At 42.4% G+C, this 18,159-nt stretch overlaps 1 protein-coding gene across 5 annotated transcripts in view; it reads left to right on the forward strand.

The window, feature by feature from the left end:
* SDCCAG8 (SHH signaling and ciliogenesis regulator SDCCAG8) overlaps window positions 1-11,871 on the forward strand; it is a 110,885-nt gene extending 99,014 nt beyond the window's left edge. For 3 of the 5 annotated variants that reach the window (XM_080341233.1, XM_080341237.1, XM_080341235.1), the window contains 3 exons: window positions 4,488-4,614; window positions 6,543-6,625; window positions 11,609-11,871. In XM_080341233.1, the coding sequence (XP_080197359.1) occupies window positions 4,488-4,614; window positions 6,543-6,593 (178 nt within the window). In that variant the 3' untranslated portion in view covers window positions 6,594-6,625; window positions 11,609-11,871. Of the gene's footprint in view, window positions 1-4,487; window positions 4,617-6,542; window positions 6,626-11,608 lie in introns of those variants that run through there. The other 2 variants (XM_080341234.1, XM_080341238.1) reach the window with 2 other exon arrangements.
* The last annotated feature ends 6,288 nt before the right edge of the window (window positions 11,872-18,159 follow it).

The raw sequence follows: 18,159 nt of genomic DNA on the forward strand, positions 1-18,159 counted from the left end.
GCCGCTCAATAACAGCCCTTCCAGCTCTGACAGCTCTGCTCTGGCTGGCCAGAAGTAGTTATCAGATTACTTGTATTAAAACCTAATTAAGATGTGTGCCAGTAAATGCAGCATGGTTATTGGATTTGGTGATTTAGCTGCTGCAGGTTGCTGCAATCCAATCACACCATCTCAGCAAACTCAGCTCCATGGAGTAGGGTGAAAACATTTTACATCAGTAACCTGACTGTACTGAATGAGTAAATAACCTTGTAATACCTCTGCTATGTCAAAGACCAATCCCCACTGCAAGGTGAATGGACACTGCCCACAGATCCTTCTGTATGAATTACTTTCAGATCAACTTTAAAACCCAGGGGAGGGCTGACAGGTTGTATCAGCTTTTCCCTTCACTGTGGATGGCCTGTGCATTTGTGGGCCTCTGAGCGCCCCAGGGCAGCGAGCTTGCAGTGAAAGCCTTATGGGTGCTCCTGCTTTAGCAATGTGTCTTTATAGATAGGAAGGAAGCTTTGGGGTTTATCTGTAGGCCACAGGTGAGGGGACAATCTAATCGTAATGCAATGGATGACAGCCTAGCTTTGTGGTGCTAGACACAATGGAGGTTTATTCTGCTGGGTGGAATTCACCTTGGTGCGAAGGCTCTGCCTTATGTTCGATGTTTCACCTAGTTTCTGCATGGTCTTGCTGTGGTTGTCTACCCATAGTTGTCAAAAAGTAACAAAACCTATGTATCCTTTTCCATTTTATTTGTGGACAGGCTAGGGTATAGCTTAGTCTCAGATCCAAATTTTTGTGCAGTCTGGAGTGAGAGATGTAGTCTCCTGCAGGTTGTGTAGCTACACAAAGTAGCAAGGTAGCTTGGAGCCGTTCTAACACAAAGCTGCATGCAAGTTCCCAGTACTGATAATCAGAGCAAAATATTTACTTTGAAGCATTCATCACAGTTTGTGATGCCTCCGTTTTATTCTCCTTCTGTGGAAGCACTTGTCTTACAAAGCTGCCTCTTTCCTATCTCCATATAGAAATAGGAATTTTGGTTTAGAGTGGTTAATGGAAAATTATTTGAAGGGTATTATTATTACTACTAAATGGGAGTTTACTGCTTAGTGCCAGGTTGTCCTGTAAGTAGTCCAAATGCAACACAGTTCAAGAGCTACATGTCTTCACCTTGTGCCTTGAAGTAACATGGCAGAGTGTGGAGCCAGTTCCTGCCCTTCAGCACTCCAAGGCCAAGGAGGAGCAGCCACCCAACGTCCCAGCTCTACAGACCTTGCAACTTTGATGGAAAAATTATTTCCTTTGGAATGGAAGGTGAGGATATGGTGGTCACCGAGATGCTCAGGACACAGTACATGTTTGCGTGGTAGGTGGTGTTGCCAAAGCGAATGTGGCGACTGTGCAACCTCACTCATTTGTATTAGCAAAATGTGCAGAAGGTTCTGTCACCCAGTTGTAAAAATGATGGCAGGCATCGATGTGCAGTTGTAACATATGGGAAGTACAGTGAATGTGGGTGGAGCTGTTCATTTCTCATCTTGAATCATTTACGAGATCAGCAGGCAGGCCAGATACAATGCATATGGGAATGTGTGGCTGTGCTGCACATGTCACACGTAATAGCAGATCCTGTGAGAGGGCCCAGAGCCTGTCCTCAGGAGCTAAATGCACTGGAGCAGGCTGGTAGTCCCAGCGTGCGGACCAAGGGCCAGCTTGGCAGCAGTTTTGGGAGAGCAGACTGGTAGACAGAATTTGGGAATTCACAGACTGAGATCTACGTTGACTAGAACTACTCCCTCTTTATCCATCATGACCCAGAATTGTAGAAAAGAATGTTATCAGTCCTGTACTCAAGCATTGGAGATAGGTCCAGATGATAAAAGTTGTGGCCTGTTAGTCAAAGCCAGCTGGGTGCCTGTGTCGTCTTTCTCCCTCTGCTCAAGGGGGCAGTCTAAATGTAACACAGTGGGTGGTAAAGTTACAAACCAGAAAAGCATAATTGAGTAGTATTGCCATAAAGATTTTCCTATTTCCGGTAGTTTATCTGACTCATCCTTTGCATGATCTGAAAGGATACGGAGCTTTGCAATAGAGCACAGTAAGGCTTGTATAAAGGATTGGTTTTGAAATTTGCATGGACTGCCTGTATGTAGTAGAAAGTGTTGTTTTGATGTAAAATTCACATGAGCTGAAATTACTTCTCTCTGGGTGCCAGAACTGGCAGAAGCTCCTTGTACTGAAGTGGTGGCTCTGGAGCTGTCGCTGTCTCCCCAGGAGAGGAGCAGCACAATGGGAAAGGGCTTTTCCTCGGGGCTGCGGCTCCAGCCTTTGCTCCTGCAGCCAGAACGGGTCCTACCGCAGCGGTGGGCAACGCTCGTGTTGCTGCAGAGATGTGGGTCAAGGGGTTTATCTACTTACCCATGTCTTTAGCTGCCAGTAATAATAATTTTGTGCAAGAGGGTCTCTCAAAGACCATATGATTTTTTTTTAAAAGGACTGAAACACTATCAAAATGGAAGAATTATTAATTGAATGTAGAAATCAATGGCAGAGTAGTGAGCACAACTCAGCTCTCCAGTCTGAAACTACGACATTGCCTCCAGCATGAAATACTGTTCTTGTACTCCCTGGGAGCAAGATCCTATGGAAAAACTACTTTCTTTAAAGACCAAACAGTACAAAGGTGGGGGTTTGTTTGGGAGACTTTTGGTTTGGTTTTTTAAGTTCAAGGCCCCTGAAATCACTTTTAATAAGGAAATGAAGCATAAACAGTTCCTATACCAACATGGTATAGTTTGGAAGGTACGGGGAATATGAAATTAGACACAGAGCATCTAAGCGTCTATGTAGTAGAGTACCCTGTGCTATCATAAATGAATGGTTTTGTTTGCTTCGTTGGTAGTTTCCAACCAGCTGTCGCTGTTTGCAGCTATCTGCACTTAGTAATTTTGTTCTGATTCCCAGGAGATGGTCCTCAAATCCCTTTTGCAAGGATATGTTAGCAGAGTAACAGGACACTGGAATATGGGCATTCAGTCTTTGCTACGTGATTCTTGCAGTTCAATTACAAGGAAGTTATCCAGTGGATACAGATCAGTAAATACTGGTTTTGACATAGATTTTGGCAATTTTGTTTCAGCTAGAGTTTACTAGCTTTTTATCAAGAAATTTAGGGATGTTTACTAATGCAGTTATTTGAACAATCCTGATTAAGAATGTGAATATTCAGAGTGATTAGCTTAGCTATGACAGCTGTACAAGTCAAAGCTACCACATGGAGCTGAAAGTAGAAAGATTCAGAAATCACGTCTTATTGTAAGCGTAGCACTAATTCCATTAGAAACACAGCCTGTATGAGAGATACAACCTAAAAAGCTTGTTCAGCTAAAGCTGTATTTCAATATGTTCACCGAGAAATAGATTACAAAAGTAAGTACAAAGTTTAGATCAGAACTAACCTTCACAAAAACAGAGTTCGTTCATGTTCCCTAAGTGCATAGTGTTTAGATGTGTAGGTTTTTCTCTAGAATACTGTTATTTAAAGACAAGAAGCTTCTAAGTTATCCTAAATTACTTCTAATTAAAAATGCTTCAGTTTAAAGAGCAAAATGCATTTTATGTAAAAACACAATTTCTAGTTAACTTGTGTTTACATCCCTTGCTACAGGTCCCAAGCAGACTTTTTAAATTTTGTGAGAAAGGAGTAATAAACAGTCACTGGGGACATAACAAGCCACAGCAGGTTTTGCGATCAAAGAAGTGCGGTTTCCCTGTCTGCAGCAATGTTGTCCCAACTGGGGCACTTGTTTTCCAAGTGTAAGCAAAAGGCTTCTGCGTGCTCCTTCTGATACCTGCCAGCTTGTTCTCTCGATTCTTCAATAGAAGATGATGAAGACCTTTGGAGTGATGGGCTCTTCACATCCTTCCCCAGGAAACCCCCTTACACTATTAAAGGATTTACACTGACATGCTTGATTAACACAAAGCTTTCTTGAAATAAATGTTGTGCTCTGTAATGAGTTTTGGACGCTAACCAGGTTGTGTAGAGCAGCAGACAGAAAACAAAAGGTTTTGCCACTTTAGGCCCAGTTTGTCAAGGGGTTGTGATATTTGGATTTGCAATCTGGGCTAGCAGGTGTGTTTCTGGAAGATGATTATTGAAGCAGGGACAGCGTGTGCCGCTTGCTTAGTGACAGGTATCGGGATGCAATCCTGCGGTTTTTGCTGATGTTGCTTAATGGCAAAGCAAATTCACTGTCATGTCAGGAGAAGGTTTCTAAATTAGAAGTGAAAACCTTTAAAAGTGCTCGTTTAAAGTGTGAAGATAAAATATATTGAATGCCCATCCTAGGAGTAATACTTGAGTCTCAGCCCAAGCACCAGACCAAGCTCTGTCATCTGGGAGCAGCACCCGCCAGTGCAAACATGAAAGCTCCTACTGTGAACTCCAACATCAGATGCTCTGCAACCCTTTTATCTATTTTTTCCAGGTTACAGCAGCTTGACAAGCACTGCCAGGCCACTGCCCAGCAGTTAGTGGAGTTGCTCAACAAACAGAATCAGCTCTTCAAAGAGAAGCAGCTGCTTACAGAAGAGGTGCAGTTTCTGCGAACACAGGTACGGTGCCAAAAGAAAAGGAAGTCTGATGGGAATATTCTGCAGCTTTAGCAGAGAAATCTGCCAGCAGTCTCCTTTCAGCTGTTGGGTTTTGTTACTCTTGTTGTTTTAAATAAGGCATTACCTTATGAAAAAAATTAAATAGAAATTCATGCAATTGGAAGGAGACTGGTAGCTGGATCTGAGTCTCACTTAAACCTAAACTAAATGAAGGAAGTGTTTTGAAGTGACAGTAAAACAGCAGAAGTTATTCTTGGTGACAGTTCCCAACTTTCTTAACATGAGATTTTGCGTTCCTTTTTCAGAGAAAAGGGGAATCTGATCTTTAACAGCATTAACGTTCAAACAGTAGCTTGAAGTTGATAATTTCTTTGAGCTTTTGGCTGACATTGGTCAGACTTAAGTCCCCCTACCACCTTGTGATTTTCTTTCTTTTTCCCCTCCTTCTTTTTAAGTCATTTCTCTTTCCTGCTGCTCCATGAGCACTGAGCTCAGTGTGAGCTGGTGAATGTGAATCCGTCTGCCTGCGCCCCCCTCACTGCACGGCGTCTCTGGCAGGACTGGCTTTTCCTTCCAGCGCTCTCAGGAAGCTCTGGCTTCTCAGGAGCTGTTGGTGCTTTTTTCCTTCGGCCTCTGTTCTTAAGTCGGTTGGTGCTTTAGAAATAAGGGAGAGGGCTGTGTGGTTTGTTTTTTTCCGTTGTCTTTCGTTTACTTGTTTCAGAAAAAGGAGAACTAACAAGCACAAAATGAGGTTTTTGGTAAAACTACCAATAATCAAACTCTTTTGTGACTAAGAAAAGGAACTATTTCAACCATAGCGTGATGTTTTTTCGAACTTGCAAACTAGTGAGTTTGCCCAAGATAAAAAGTTTTGTTAACAAGGTAACAATGACATTCAGTGCAGTAGCACACCTAGCAGTAAACAGAGCATCAATAGTTTTAGAACTTTAAAATATTTAAATCATACTATTTTTGCAGGCTTTTTGCCTGTGGAATTTAGTAGATGTTTAACCTAGGAGAATAAGATCCATACTTTTGTTATGCCTGTAATCATCTCAGTGTGTTTGGTTTTACGGGATTTCCTCTTGTAGTAGACAAACTCGGTAGCTCAAGATAGTGTAAGATTATCAGCCATTAGTAACTGCTGGCAAATTTCAGGGCAACCATAGTGCCCTTTCTAGAAGATAGTTTGAGAAGGGGGTTGTTCAGAAAATAAATTTAAAATTTCTGTTTGAGGGGAAGCACTCTTGGTAATGTGAACGGACTTGACGTGGTCCCCAGGGATTTTGTTATTGATAATTTATTTTATCTGGAAATGAGCGTGCTTTCATGAAGTTGGGCAGAAGTACAAAAATGATACAAAGGAGGAAAAAAAATCACTCAGATGTTATACTGCTATCAAGACTTGAATGGCAACAGCTTCCTTCTTTATGTTCATTATAAGTTAACTGTGCTCCAGAGGATACTTTTTAACTTGAGAACACTCAGAAGAGAGGAATAATATAAAAATATTATTACAAAATGAGTCCTAAAAATCTATTTGCAGCCATTTAAAGCAACAGTAGTTCTTGGGGAATTGGAATTCAGCTCAAAATTGCTCTCTGAAATATCTGACAATTGGTTTAAGCAAACTGCACAACAGTTCACTGTAAGTGGGAGATTTTAACTACAGGAAGATGTATATAGTTAGTGCAGGAATATATAAAGAAAAATTGTGCAATCTGTGTTGATCAATGTTCCACATTTTACTGCATTGTTCAACAGTTTTCCTTTATAATCTTTTTTTTTTTTTTTGGAGGGGGGGATGAGGGGAAGAGGGAGAAACCAATCATAACTTATCTTTTAAAAATGATTTAAAGTATGCTAACCTAAATGTGCTATTGTATCTTGGAACATAAGCCACTAGTAACTGTGGTTGCATATTTCAGGAGAAAAAATGGGATGCAGATCTCAAACAGGACACAGATGGAATAAAGTAAAAACCTGGATGGATAAAGAGGAATGAGCAGAAGTAGGTATTTTTTCCATATCCTATATATAGAGGGTGGGGGGAGAGTAAAGGAGGACTAAAACTATTTGCAGATGTGGGTTGAATCTGGCAAACACTTCAAAACAAAAGGGAGAAGAAAGTGAAACATTTTTGGATTTTAGATTGTTGGAGCTTTTTGTGTTTGGTTTTTTTTAAGCACTTAAAACTTTAGGACAAGCACTCCACAGCAAAGACATTTGCCTGACAGTATTGATTTAAAAAAAACCCAAAAGTTAATTATTTAAATTGGAGGGAAAGGTGGACATACAACTCTTAGCAAGGTGGGAACTTCTAGAAGAACTCAGATTTTACCATATATATATTTTGGACTGGATAATCCCTGGGTGTTTGTCTTTTGATTTGGCATTGGTTAGTTTTGTCGCTTGCTATAGTATTTTCCTTCTAAAGAAGCAGAATCCTCTCTATTTCTTCAAGTAGGCCAGAGTTTGTTCTGTAATAAATCATAAATATTAGTGTCATGTTGAAGGCAACATTACATAAATAATTGTATTCGTAACAGTGTTGTTGGAGTTTTAGTACCGCTACATAGTTATAGCTGTTCCCATTGCCTTGTAAGAGTTACTTTTTGGAGGTTTAGCTTTAATTTAAAAGTCACAGATTTTAAATTTGCATCATTTATTTCAATCTAGCTGACCTAGAGAAAAAAAATAAAAGGTGAAACAAAACAAGTTGTTTTCGAAACTCAGGTTACTTCCACTGCAATTTTTATTTCTAGTATTAGTGTTTGCTGTTTTTATGGAAAACTCATTTGACACTGTAAGGAAAATTCTGGGTTTTAAATTGAGTGAAAAAAGTTGTCATAAAACAAATACTCGATCGTGCTAGATGCTGAACTCCCTTACAGGCAACCTGAGTTAAAAGGCTTTTTAGCATCCTTGTTGAAGGAGTAGCCAAAACAAGTACCACCGTTTTTAGAAACACTGTTCTCATTCTCAGCAGTGAATTACATACTTTTAAAATAATAATGTTAAATCTGCTATATTACTGCGAGGCACTCAGTATTATTTCAGAATAACCACCTGCCTACAACATGATGATGTTCACACTGTAATTTTCACTTTCATAGAGCTAAAAAGGGCCAGTATGATGATGTGGCCTGACCTTACAGCATGGGCTGTGTATTGGGCCATTACACTAATATTTAATTGGTGGCACTAATATTTAATAGTGCAGGGCAACAAAGATGGTGAAGGGAGTGGAGCACCTCCCTTATGAGGAAAGGCTGAGGGAGCTGGGGCTCTTTAGCTTGGAGAAGAGGAGACTGAGGGGTGACCTTGTTAATGTTTACAAATATAAGAAGGGTGAGTGTCACGAGGATGGAGCCAGGCTCTTCTCTGTGACAGCCAGTGATAGGACAAGGGGTAATGGGTTCAAACTGGAACATAGGAGGTTCCACTTAAATTGGAGAAGAAACTTCTTCTCAGTGAGGGTAACAGAGCACTGGAACAGGCTGCCCAGGGGGGTTGTGGAGTCTGATACATTCCTGTGTAACCTCCTCTGGGTGTTCCTGCTCCGGCAGGGGGATTGGACTGGATGATCTTTTGAGGTCCCTTCCAATCCCTAACATTCTGTGATTCTGTGTATGCAGCGTAACATGTTCAGGTTCACATAAAGGTGGTTGAAAGTTTAATTATGAGATTTACACCTCTTGATTTGAAAGTTTTGGAAAGATTAAAGCTTTGAGTTTCTACCTTTGAAAGTCTCTGTTACACTGCAGCTCGCTCCAAGTCGGGAGACAGGAGATTCTTAGGCCCCCTCCTATACAGGCACTGAATACAAATGTGCAAACAAACATCTGAACTGAGATCACTGGAGGCCTCAGTGCTGCCCGCTCGGTAGGTTTCTGAAAGCTGGGATGCTTCTCCATTGCAGGATCTGCCTTTGACAGAAATAACTACTTGTTTCTCATCCTCTCACAGGCCCTGGCTGCGGGAGGGGTTGCTGGGCAGCTGAGCCTCCTGAGCAGCAGGACAGGATTTGGCCCTTGGGGGTGGCCTCCAAGCAGGGCTGTCACTCTGCACTGCTGCTCTGCCTCCCCCTGAAGATCTCCTGCAAGCCAGCCCTTCCCTGGCAGGAACCTGTGCTCTCCGTAGGGCCGAGCCACTAAAACCATCTCCTCCCTCAATACAGATGTCATTTGCACAGGGAGCATGTCTGTGAACAGGCTGCCATTCTTCTAAACAGAAGTTAAAATATACTCACCTGTCATTGTATTCCCCCTCTTGCCCAGCTGGTCACTGAGTGGGAGGTATGGACAGAATTATAGCTGTTCCTGAGCGGTGGGTTTCTAATATTAGTATGAATTTGCAGTGAGGTCGCAGCAGCAAATGCAGTGCTTGACATTCTCCAAAGTGCTCTGTTTGCTCACTTGTGTTTTTTTTTTCATTATATGTTACAGAAGGGGAACTTTATGTCCCCAAAACAAGTAGCTCGTCCATCTTAGATGTCAGAAGTGATTCAGGCTGATCCTTACACAGCCCTCAATTGTTCTTCAGGAGACCTGAAGACTGCTTAGGGTACTGGGGGAGAGGTGGTTTTTTGTTTGGGGTTTTTTGGTTGGTTGGTTTGGGTTTGTTTGGTTGGTTTAGTTACATCTAAATACACAAAATCAGTGCCTCTTCTGAGTGTTTGTGACAGCCAGTGACATTCCACAGATGGGGGCTGGTAGTTGGGTTTTTGTTTGTTTTAAGCATGTGAAAGGAAAGTCTTCATTGCTTCATGATGGGCTGTAGTCAGAAGAGGTGAGTTAAACTATGACAGGAATGGATACAGGTAGAATGCTGCTTGATGTCTGACTGCCCTGACACAACACTTCAAGTGCTGCACCACCCAGTATTTCGCTCTTTGGAGTTTGTGGATCTGGAGCTGTAGGAGGTCCGTACCTCCTGTGTGGTGTCTGGCCAGCAGGCAAAGCTGGGGAGCAGCTCTGGAGCTGAGCTTGGCCCTCCTGAGAGCTCCACATTGGGTTTGCAGCTGTGTAAATGAGGACTGGCGCACATAAGTGTTTTCTAACCAAAGCAGCAGCTAGTGGCTCCACTCCCTCTGTTAAGAGTGTAGTTAACAGTAGTTAAACCATTCAGAGGTCCGTGGTTCTTCTACAAAAACCTCCAACCTGTACCCCTAAGACTACCCACCCACCCAGTTAAAACAGATGCCACTGAAGGGAGAGAGTATTGGGAGGAACCTGGGCAATTTGTGCTGCAGAGATCTGCTCACTGACTGTCAAAGTACTGCTGGGAGGAGCAGAAACTTTAAGAGGGGGAAGGCCCCTGCCCCTTACTATCCAGTGACCAACTCATTTGCCAGTTACCTGGACATCAAGATTGAAAGATTTGTGTTCTTTTAGTCAGGGAACTGCAGGTCTCAGCCGACTGCTTTAGCATGCAGGCTGTGGTATGGTGGGGGACACAGAGACTTTGCCAGTATGTGTGCTTTCTTTTTAAAGCAGTTGAGACCAGGCTGTAGTCAGGTGGAGAAATGCCCGCTCTGTCAATCAAGCTGAGGCTCAGCATCTCACAAAGCATTAGCACTGGGTAACTGTGGTGACAAAAGACACGTAGGCACCCCGAGGCTTTGGGGTGGAAGTATTGGTATCCACCTGCATTACATGTCTCCAGGCAGGGCTAATGGAAGGCTTTTTGTGGTTGGAGGTGACAAGAAAAGTGACAGCTTTTGAGTTAGAGCCGTATATGACAGTAGAAATGTTTTGGAGTTTGGGTGTATGAAATTGTACTGTCTGGAAAAGGGTGCCTAAAAAGGAGGAGAATCTCTCCCTGGGGTACAGCTGGGTATGCTCATGGGAGTAGTGAGGTGGGGGCAGCGGGTGAATGTGCCGGGCTCCCAGCTGGGCCAGTGGCCCAGCAGATGAATGGGCTGGTTGGGGACGTCCTGGGGCACCTGCAACAGCACCAAGTGCCAGGAAACTTCTTAAAGCTGAGTGGTTGGGGGAAGGGGGGGTTGCCTTTTTAATTTCTGGCTGTAATGCTGGGGGTGACCTGCAGTGTGGAGTAGGTGTCCCTTGGCTGTCACTAACCCATCAGTGACAGGGAATGTATAAGCCCCAAGGCTTTCTGTTGCTCTAGTTCACTTCTCCTTGCACTGACTGCAGACACGACTGTAGCAGTTGGTGTTGGTGCATGTATTTTGGGGGAAAAGTACCGTGTTATTGTTTCTAATTAATTCTTTAATGAACTGCAGCTTCATAAATTCTACGTTTTTATCTCAGCCCTAACTGCTTTACCAATAAGGGGGAAAAAAATAAGCAAAATCCTTTAGTCCTCTAATGCAAAACCAGCCAAAGTATAAAGTTTATTTTTATTTCTGAGGTCATTTACATCTCTTAAATTCAAATTTTAGAACTCCAGTGGCTTAATTCTAGATAGCTCCCCCAGCTCCAATACCTTTTGATGTCTCGCTCTTAATTAAGTCCGGAAGTGCTGCTGAGGAAGCACAAACAATAGCTATGCAAGAGCTTCGAAACTGGGAATTAGCCTTCCCACCAGAGGTTTCCTACCAGCCCCGGGCAGCAGGCTCCTGTTTTGCTGCAGCCGCCCACCCCGAGCACACGCCACACAATTCACAGTAAACACTCGCTGGCACAAACCTGCGGCCTCCTTCCTGGAAAGGGGAAGGGGCAGGATCTTAGACGTGCCCCAAAACAAGAGCTCAGTTATTTACTGCTAAACACGAGCCATGTCTAAAGCACATGGAGATCCTGTTTCTCAGAAATCAAATAGCTCTTGTTCTTGCTACCTGTACGACTCCTGATCTCAGCCAGAGGCGAGGACAGCAGCACTTGTTTACATCGCATTACCACAGCCTCAGCCGGTTCTGTATTTCTCTTCTAAGAACCCGCCCGCAGGCTGAAGTGACACAAATAAGAACCACCAGCAACCCCATACAGACGACTGACTTCTATGCTTGTCTCTATCTTTTATCTTTCAGGTCTGCTCTGCCCCCGGCTGAAACTTGGGCATGTCTGAGGTTCACCTAAGCCACCTCTGCAGAAAACAGGCACACTTCCTGGCTAATTTCAACTGGTTTCGATTTGGTTTTAACCACAGAATCATAAATATTTTGAAGCGTTACCAGCCTAACAAACTTCCTAGGAAGAAAGCTGAAACTTTCCTGAAAAGGCTATGCTTGTAAACTAGTTTTAACAGCTATTATGTAGTGTGGACTTAATTAATAATTTGTACAATTTTTTATGAAATGTTTTTATCTATTTTTATAATTGAACATAGATGCCTTATTTACAGACAAACACCAATAAAGTTAATTTGATTGTTTTTTCCCTCCTCGTTCTGTCCTTTTGAAGTCAAGTGAAAGCATGTGCAGGGGCAGGCGGACAAGGAGACTGCGTGTAAGTCCTGCACAAGCGCAACTGCACTCCTCTTTATGAACTAATTACCAGAATCTACCTGGGAACTTTATTCTTACAGGCTATTTGTCACTTTTTATACAAAAGTAAGAGTCCCAACAACTACTTAGCCATCAGGAAAGTGTAAGAATGACTGAGAAATGTTCCATACATTGGAGAAGAATCTCCATGGGCCAGGTTTCCCTTCAAAACATTCAGTGGGTAAAGGCAAAGGACCCCTTAGTGAAGGCTGAGCTGTAGGAGAGGTGCCTGGCTCTCAACACTGAAGTCATGCGAGACTGTTCCACCAGCATTTAGCTGTCCCTGGCTTTGAATTATTGAACTAAAAACATTTGGAAGATAAAGTTGGAGGGTGCTTTTTTTTTTCTGGTTGACTGTGTACTTGTGTTTTAGAAGTTACTTTCCAAATACCAACCTGTTTCAGAAAGAATTTAGCCCAATCTTTTATTAACTGGTGTAGGTTAAAGTAATCATATAAGAAAAAAGCACAAAGACCGGTTCCTCTTCAATCAAGCCTCCTCAGCCAGCAAGAACATAAAATGTAACAAAAATAGGAGTAATACCACATGCAGTAAGTTACCATTTGCTGTGGGACACAATCTTTCCTTCCCTTGTATTTTAAGAATTATTAGTGTACAGCCCTTACATCAAAGTGGTTTGGCCCTCCTATTTCATTTCCTGCCATATGAAACCGCCAAACACATCTGAGCTCCTCCCTCAACTGCTTCACCAATATGACAATAAACATGCTTAAAATGGCCTCAGGTCTTCAGGGATGAGAAAGCCTGATGAAGATAAATCCTCCCTAGTCAAACTCTGGGTTCTCCACCGTAATTAAGTAAGTTGACAATTTTTATACGTGGTACCATTTTATAGATGGTTGCACAGGTAAGAATATATATTTATAAGCGTAGGAATACGCAAGCTTTTTTTTTTTTTTCCTTAAATTATTTCACAGCATCGATCTGTGATTTAAATAGACGAAAATGCCCATAGGCTACATGCGCACAGGAACCAGAGCACCCAGTCCCAACACGGAGGCTTCACTAAGAGCCTGGAGCTGCCCTGCCCTGGCCTGAGGCACAGCCGGACCCTCAACCTTTCTGGACCTACCTCACTGAGCAGGTGGCTTTGGTGGCTGTGGGCAGAGCACTGCTGCCAGCCATCCATGTCCACACGTTTGAGTTCAACAACACATCCTGGGCTGTGAGCGTATGCACCTGGAGGAGGCTTTCATACTCATCCCAGGCACAGACTCAGTTTGTTATGTTGCTGGGAGACTAGAAAGAATCAATTTCTCTGCAGCAGCTACTCTACTTCATTAAGCACAAGACAGCACCAGGTCTACCTGTTACATGTTCTACCCTCCCACTCCCACCTTCTACATAGGCACAAAAAGCTTAGTTTTACAAAGTCCACAAGTGTCAGACCAGACAATCTAGGCCAGGCAAGGCCAGGTCTACAGCCAGAGCCTGATCCTGCGACGCAGGTGCAGCCTGAGCAGACAGTCCTGCTGCTGCCACATCCTGGTCCCTCATCTCTGTGTATCAGCGCACGATGGCTGGCTGCCTCGTGCTCTTTCCTGCTGAAATGTGGGAAAGGAAAAGGAAAAAAAAAAAGAAGAAGAAAAAGCTGAGAGCTGGCTGGAGCACCTCTACCACAGGGAAGCATTCATGTCCAAGAACTGAGCTAAACCGCGGCTGACCACCTCCTTTAGGGACACTCAGCCCAGTTTGCTGGTTCAAACAGGCCTGGACCAGCTTGCAGGCTTCAAAGAGTCCCACCAGGAGGTGCCCTGTGAATCTCACCTTCCCGTTTTTCCTCTCCTGACTATGGGCTGTGAGGCTATGAATTTCATTAGATGACATATCACTTAAATCGTGGGTGTTCTGACAGGAACGGAGCCCTGTGTAATCATTACTTTAAAAGTGTAACCCAAATTTACTTTTACAAGTGACATACATCTCGTAGAGTTAACACAAACCACCTGTATGGAAATAGCCTTGGTCCAAAGCACAGATACATCTTGCTTAGTCATAAAAGCTTTTTTTTTTGACAATACTGTAACTTAATAATTTACAAGCTGAAACTGATCACCCAGTATTTGAAATACGTCACAGCAAGTTACAGTTATCACTAGGACTTCACAGCAAATAAAACTTGTAACTAAACATGCACAGATCATTATATACACAGTGATAAAAAAATAACGATGTACATTTTCTTGTAAGAAGAAATTAAGTAAATTCTTTGTGCATTTCAGGATTGAAACATCTAACCTATATAAAATTACTTTAAAATATGAAGTAAATATTTAACCCAAAACTTGAGAAATCTTTTGTAATCTGCAATATAGCCTTCTCATTTCAGTTTTTCTTTCTCTGACACAGAACAAAGTAGGAATTTTATCCTCTAAGATATTTAATAGTAATGTGCAGATATAAAAAAATACGTCCTTTGTGGCAAGCTTGAACATATATATATATTTACAAACCTCCAGAACAAATTAGCATTAAAAAACACAGAAGTAGCAGATTGACATAGTGCTTTATTTAAGCTGTCTGTACGAAGGAAAATAATGTGCATCCCTATCATATATGTGTAAAAATACTAAGGATGTACAGTGTACAAAAACAGTTTCTTGTAGTTATTTCACATCCTTGTGGGTCATATACTTAAGGAAATAAACAGTTTAAGTATGACCAACAGTAATCCGGTTTCTTGGGTTCATAGTCGTGTCTGCTTAATATCCTTAACCATATGACTAGATCTTGCATGGATCTAATGAAAGAACTAGCAAGGTCAAGAAATGTCACAAACTCTAAAGCTACAGGGAGGTAATTCAATTACCAATTTAGAGGTTTTTATTTAAATAAATACTTTACATTTCATGCTTGCCTGTAATGCACTACCAGGAGCAAGATAAGGAAATTCTACTGTAGACAGTACAAACAGTAGCAGCAAAGTGTGTACATTGAGGTGTAATATATAGACCCTGCAGTTAGTAAGGAAAGACCTTACTTTTGTACTCTAGGAGAAGCACATGGCCCCTGCAAGAACAGTCAGCTTGAAGAAGCTGCAAGTAAAGATGGAAAAGAATGTAAAACAATACTGGAATAGACGTTCTTTAAGCGACAGGAATGTACTGGGAGATGGATTAGTGTGGAAAGCGAAGCTGTGTGCAAAACTGCCAGAATCCAAAGAGAAATGACCTATTTCCTCCGAGATGGCTGCAGTACAAGGGCACACACATGGCATGGAAGTCAGTACAAGCTGGAGTCAGAGTCTGAAATGTACTGTGCTCGGAAGGCTCACCCAGGTAACCAGCCACCACCTCCTGGCCAAATCCAACCACAACCACAAACAGCAAAAGAACTTCTTCAAACATTCCTCTCAGCACCGCTTGCCCACTTGTCTTTCGTCTAACACTGGTAAGAGAGAGAATCCCCAACCCCGGCAGCACAAAGTGGCCACTGACTCTCGCTGTAGCATAAACGTGCTCAATGACGTTTTGGAAGGCGGACAGTACAATGCGAAGTGAAGCCTTAAAAGGTTTTCAAATAATTCACTGACAGATATCTACTGCAAACTGCATTCTACCTAGCTAGGCGATGGTGAGCAGCCACAGGGTTTCTCCTGCAGGTGAGGAGCGGCTGGCCAGAGGCACGGCACCTGTTGGTCGGTGGCCAGAGGTGCCCTGTGGCAAGAAACTTATTGCTATCACAAGCTCAAAACATAGGGGAGAAAAAACACAGGCATATAACACAGATTTTGTATCACCATATAGTTTAAATCTGTAAGTACGAGGCCTTTGCAGAGAACTAGTTAATGCCCGTCTGTGAAGTACTCAGTTATTTCAGTCCCTCACTCGCCATGTCAGTGTAGACACCCCTGCCCCACCGGTGCAGAACAGACCTGCCACACACCTGCTGCGCTCCTCTCTCTCCAAAGAGGGAGACTCTACACATGTGTTTAGTGTTACACAGAGACAGAACAAGATCCTATATAGTTAGAATATACATCATGATATATTCCTGACTGATTATCCATCCATTACTAAAGATAACACACAAAACATGAAAAATTGTCTAAATTAGTCTGTGTCTTTAGCTGCCTTGCTAAAATGTCCACCTACCCCTCGACTGTCCCAGCACAGGCACTGCCAGCAGTGGGCTTCATGCTCGAGCACTCGGCTTCCCCCGTGGAGAGGCCACGGCAGCCGCGTGGGAGCACAGCTCCGCGCAGACCCAGCTGCTCGCTCCCACAGCACGGCCCCCCGTGCCCGGCGATATCACAGTCTTGGCGGGAGCTGACACGATCCGAGCGCAAAGATACTTCGCATGATAATCCCATGGATTCGGGGCTTTCAGACGGCGTTAGCGAGGGCGCGTGCGCGGGCACGGCCCCGCGTCATGCCCCGGCTCCTAGCACCAAAGGGTTTATTATCAAGATTATCATTGCTGAAGATCCAAGCTAAAGTTTATGCACGTGTTCTGTTAGATACAGATCTTCTGAAATGGAAAGACGTTTTCTTATCAGTGGAACGTTTCTTGTGATGTTTTAAATTCAGTCAATCGGGTACCACGGTTATACGTAACATGCTGGGTTTCGGGACACTTTTTGTTGAGGGCAAACCTTGCTTGAGAATGGCTGATCCCAGAAATTTACTGTTTTAACTATTAAAATAAAGTGCTTTTCTTGTAATCACTGTGATCTCGTTGTTCAAATGCATTTCCTTCATTTAGAACAGCAATTGTCTATTGTGCCGTCAGGCTCTTACGTTTATCCTCAATAGGGCACAAGATGTAGCTTTTTAGTCTGTTTTTAACCCTTTGGCACATGAGGCTGGAATTCGTCACCTCCATTGCCAAACAATTAAAAGACAGTATTTCATTCACAAAAATCTGATTCTAAGCAGTATGTACAATTTCAGAGCCTTGTTAAAATTTCCACATGGGAGAAAAGTGCATTATTCCCTTCAGCTTGTACAGTCCTTCCATATATTACAAAATTAACTGCTCTAAGCCTGTTCTATCTAAGATGTAGCAGCATTTGCAAACATGACACATACAATCCTTATCTCTAAAAATAAATACTACTGCAGTATAACAAAAAAAAAATCTTCAGAGTTAAACATCTGGAGAAAAAGCTAATTCACAAACTCAAAATAAAAACGAGTAAGGCAAACACCTGTTTACCTTGGTGCACACATTTTGGTGAAAAGCAATACCATTATGCCTGTCTACATTCTTCAGCCATCAGAGGTGATGTATATCATGAAAGAAAAAGAAAAGCATGAGAAAGATGTTATCTGGTGCAAATTATAAGACCCCTTAAACAACTTCAACTGCTGCTTTTATGCCTTCATTCATTTCTTGCATGTGTAATGTTAGATTCTCCATGATTGCACATGAACCTGGAAGTTCTAAGTGGCAGGCTGGGTGAGCCCAGCCCTTCTGCTTCTTATTTAGTATCCAACGGTAATTAAAAAATAATATATATATATATTTATATATATCAACAGTTTAAGTCCTTCTCTCAAACATTTCCCAAACAAATTCCAGCCAGATGTTAATGACAGAGACCTGCTTCAAGTAATGATATGCCTAACAAAAACCTTGCATATGTACATCACCACCCCTATGTTTCCTTGTTCTAACCAGCACAACCAGATGCTAGAAAATGTTATAGACTAGTCTTTTTAGACTAATTACGATTTTGATTCATCTTCTGGAAGAAGATAAGCTGGACCAACACATTTTTTGTTTAACCTCCACTGTGAGGAAAAATAGATGACTACTTGTGCACAAGGTGTACAATGCCGAAGTCAAGTCATCTGCCTTCAAAGAAACTGTTAGTAACTTCTCAACATTGCTATTACACTGAGATCGTGGGCAGCAGCAACAGCAGGAGAGCGTAGTAGAAAAAAAAATCTCATATTTCATGCAAAACAAAACTGGATTTTAGGCAGGTTTGGGAAAGAAATTTGTTCAATTTGGAATGGTCTCTGAAAGTGCCCCTGCTATCTTAGATAGTATCTAGTACTGGTGGTGATGTTCAGGAATCATTTTCAGTGATAAACCTAAGATGACAGTGAAGCAGCAGAACAGAAAAG

The sequence above is a fragment of the Nesoenas mayeri genome (assembly GCF_963082525.1).
Source record: "Nesoenas mayeri genome assembly, chromosome: 3".
Lineage (NCBI taxonomy): Eukaryota > Metazoa > Chordata > Aves > Columbiformes > Columbidae > Nesoenas > Nesoenas mayeri.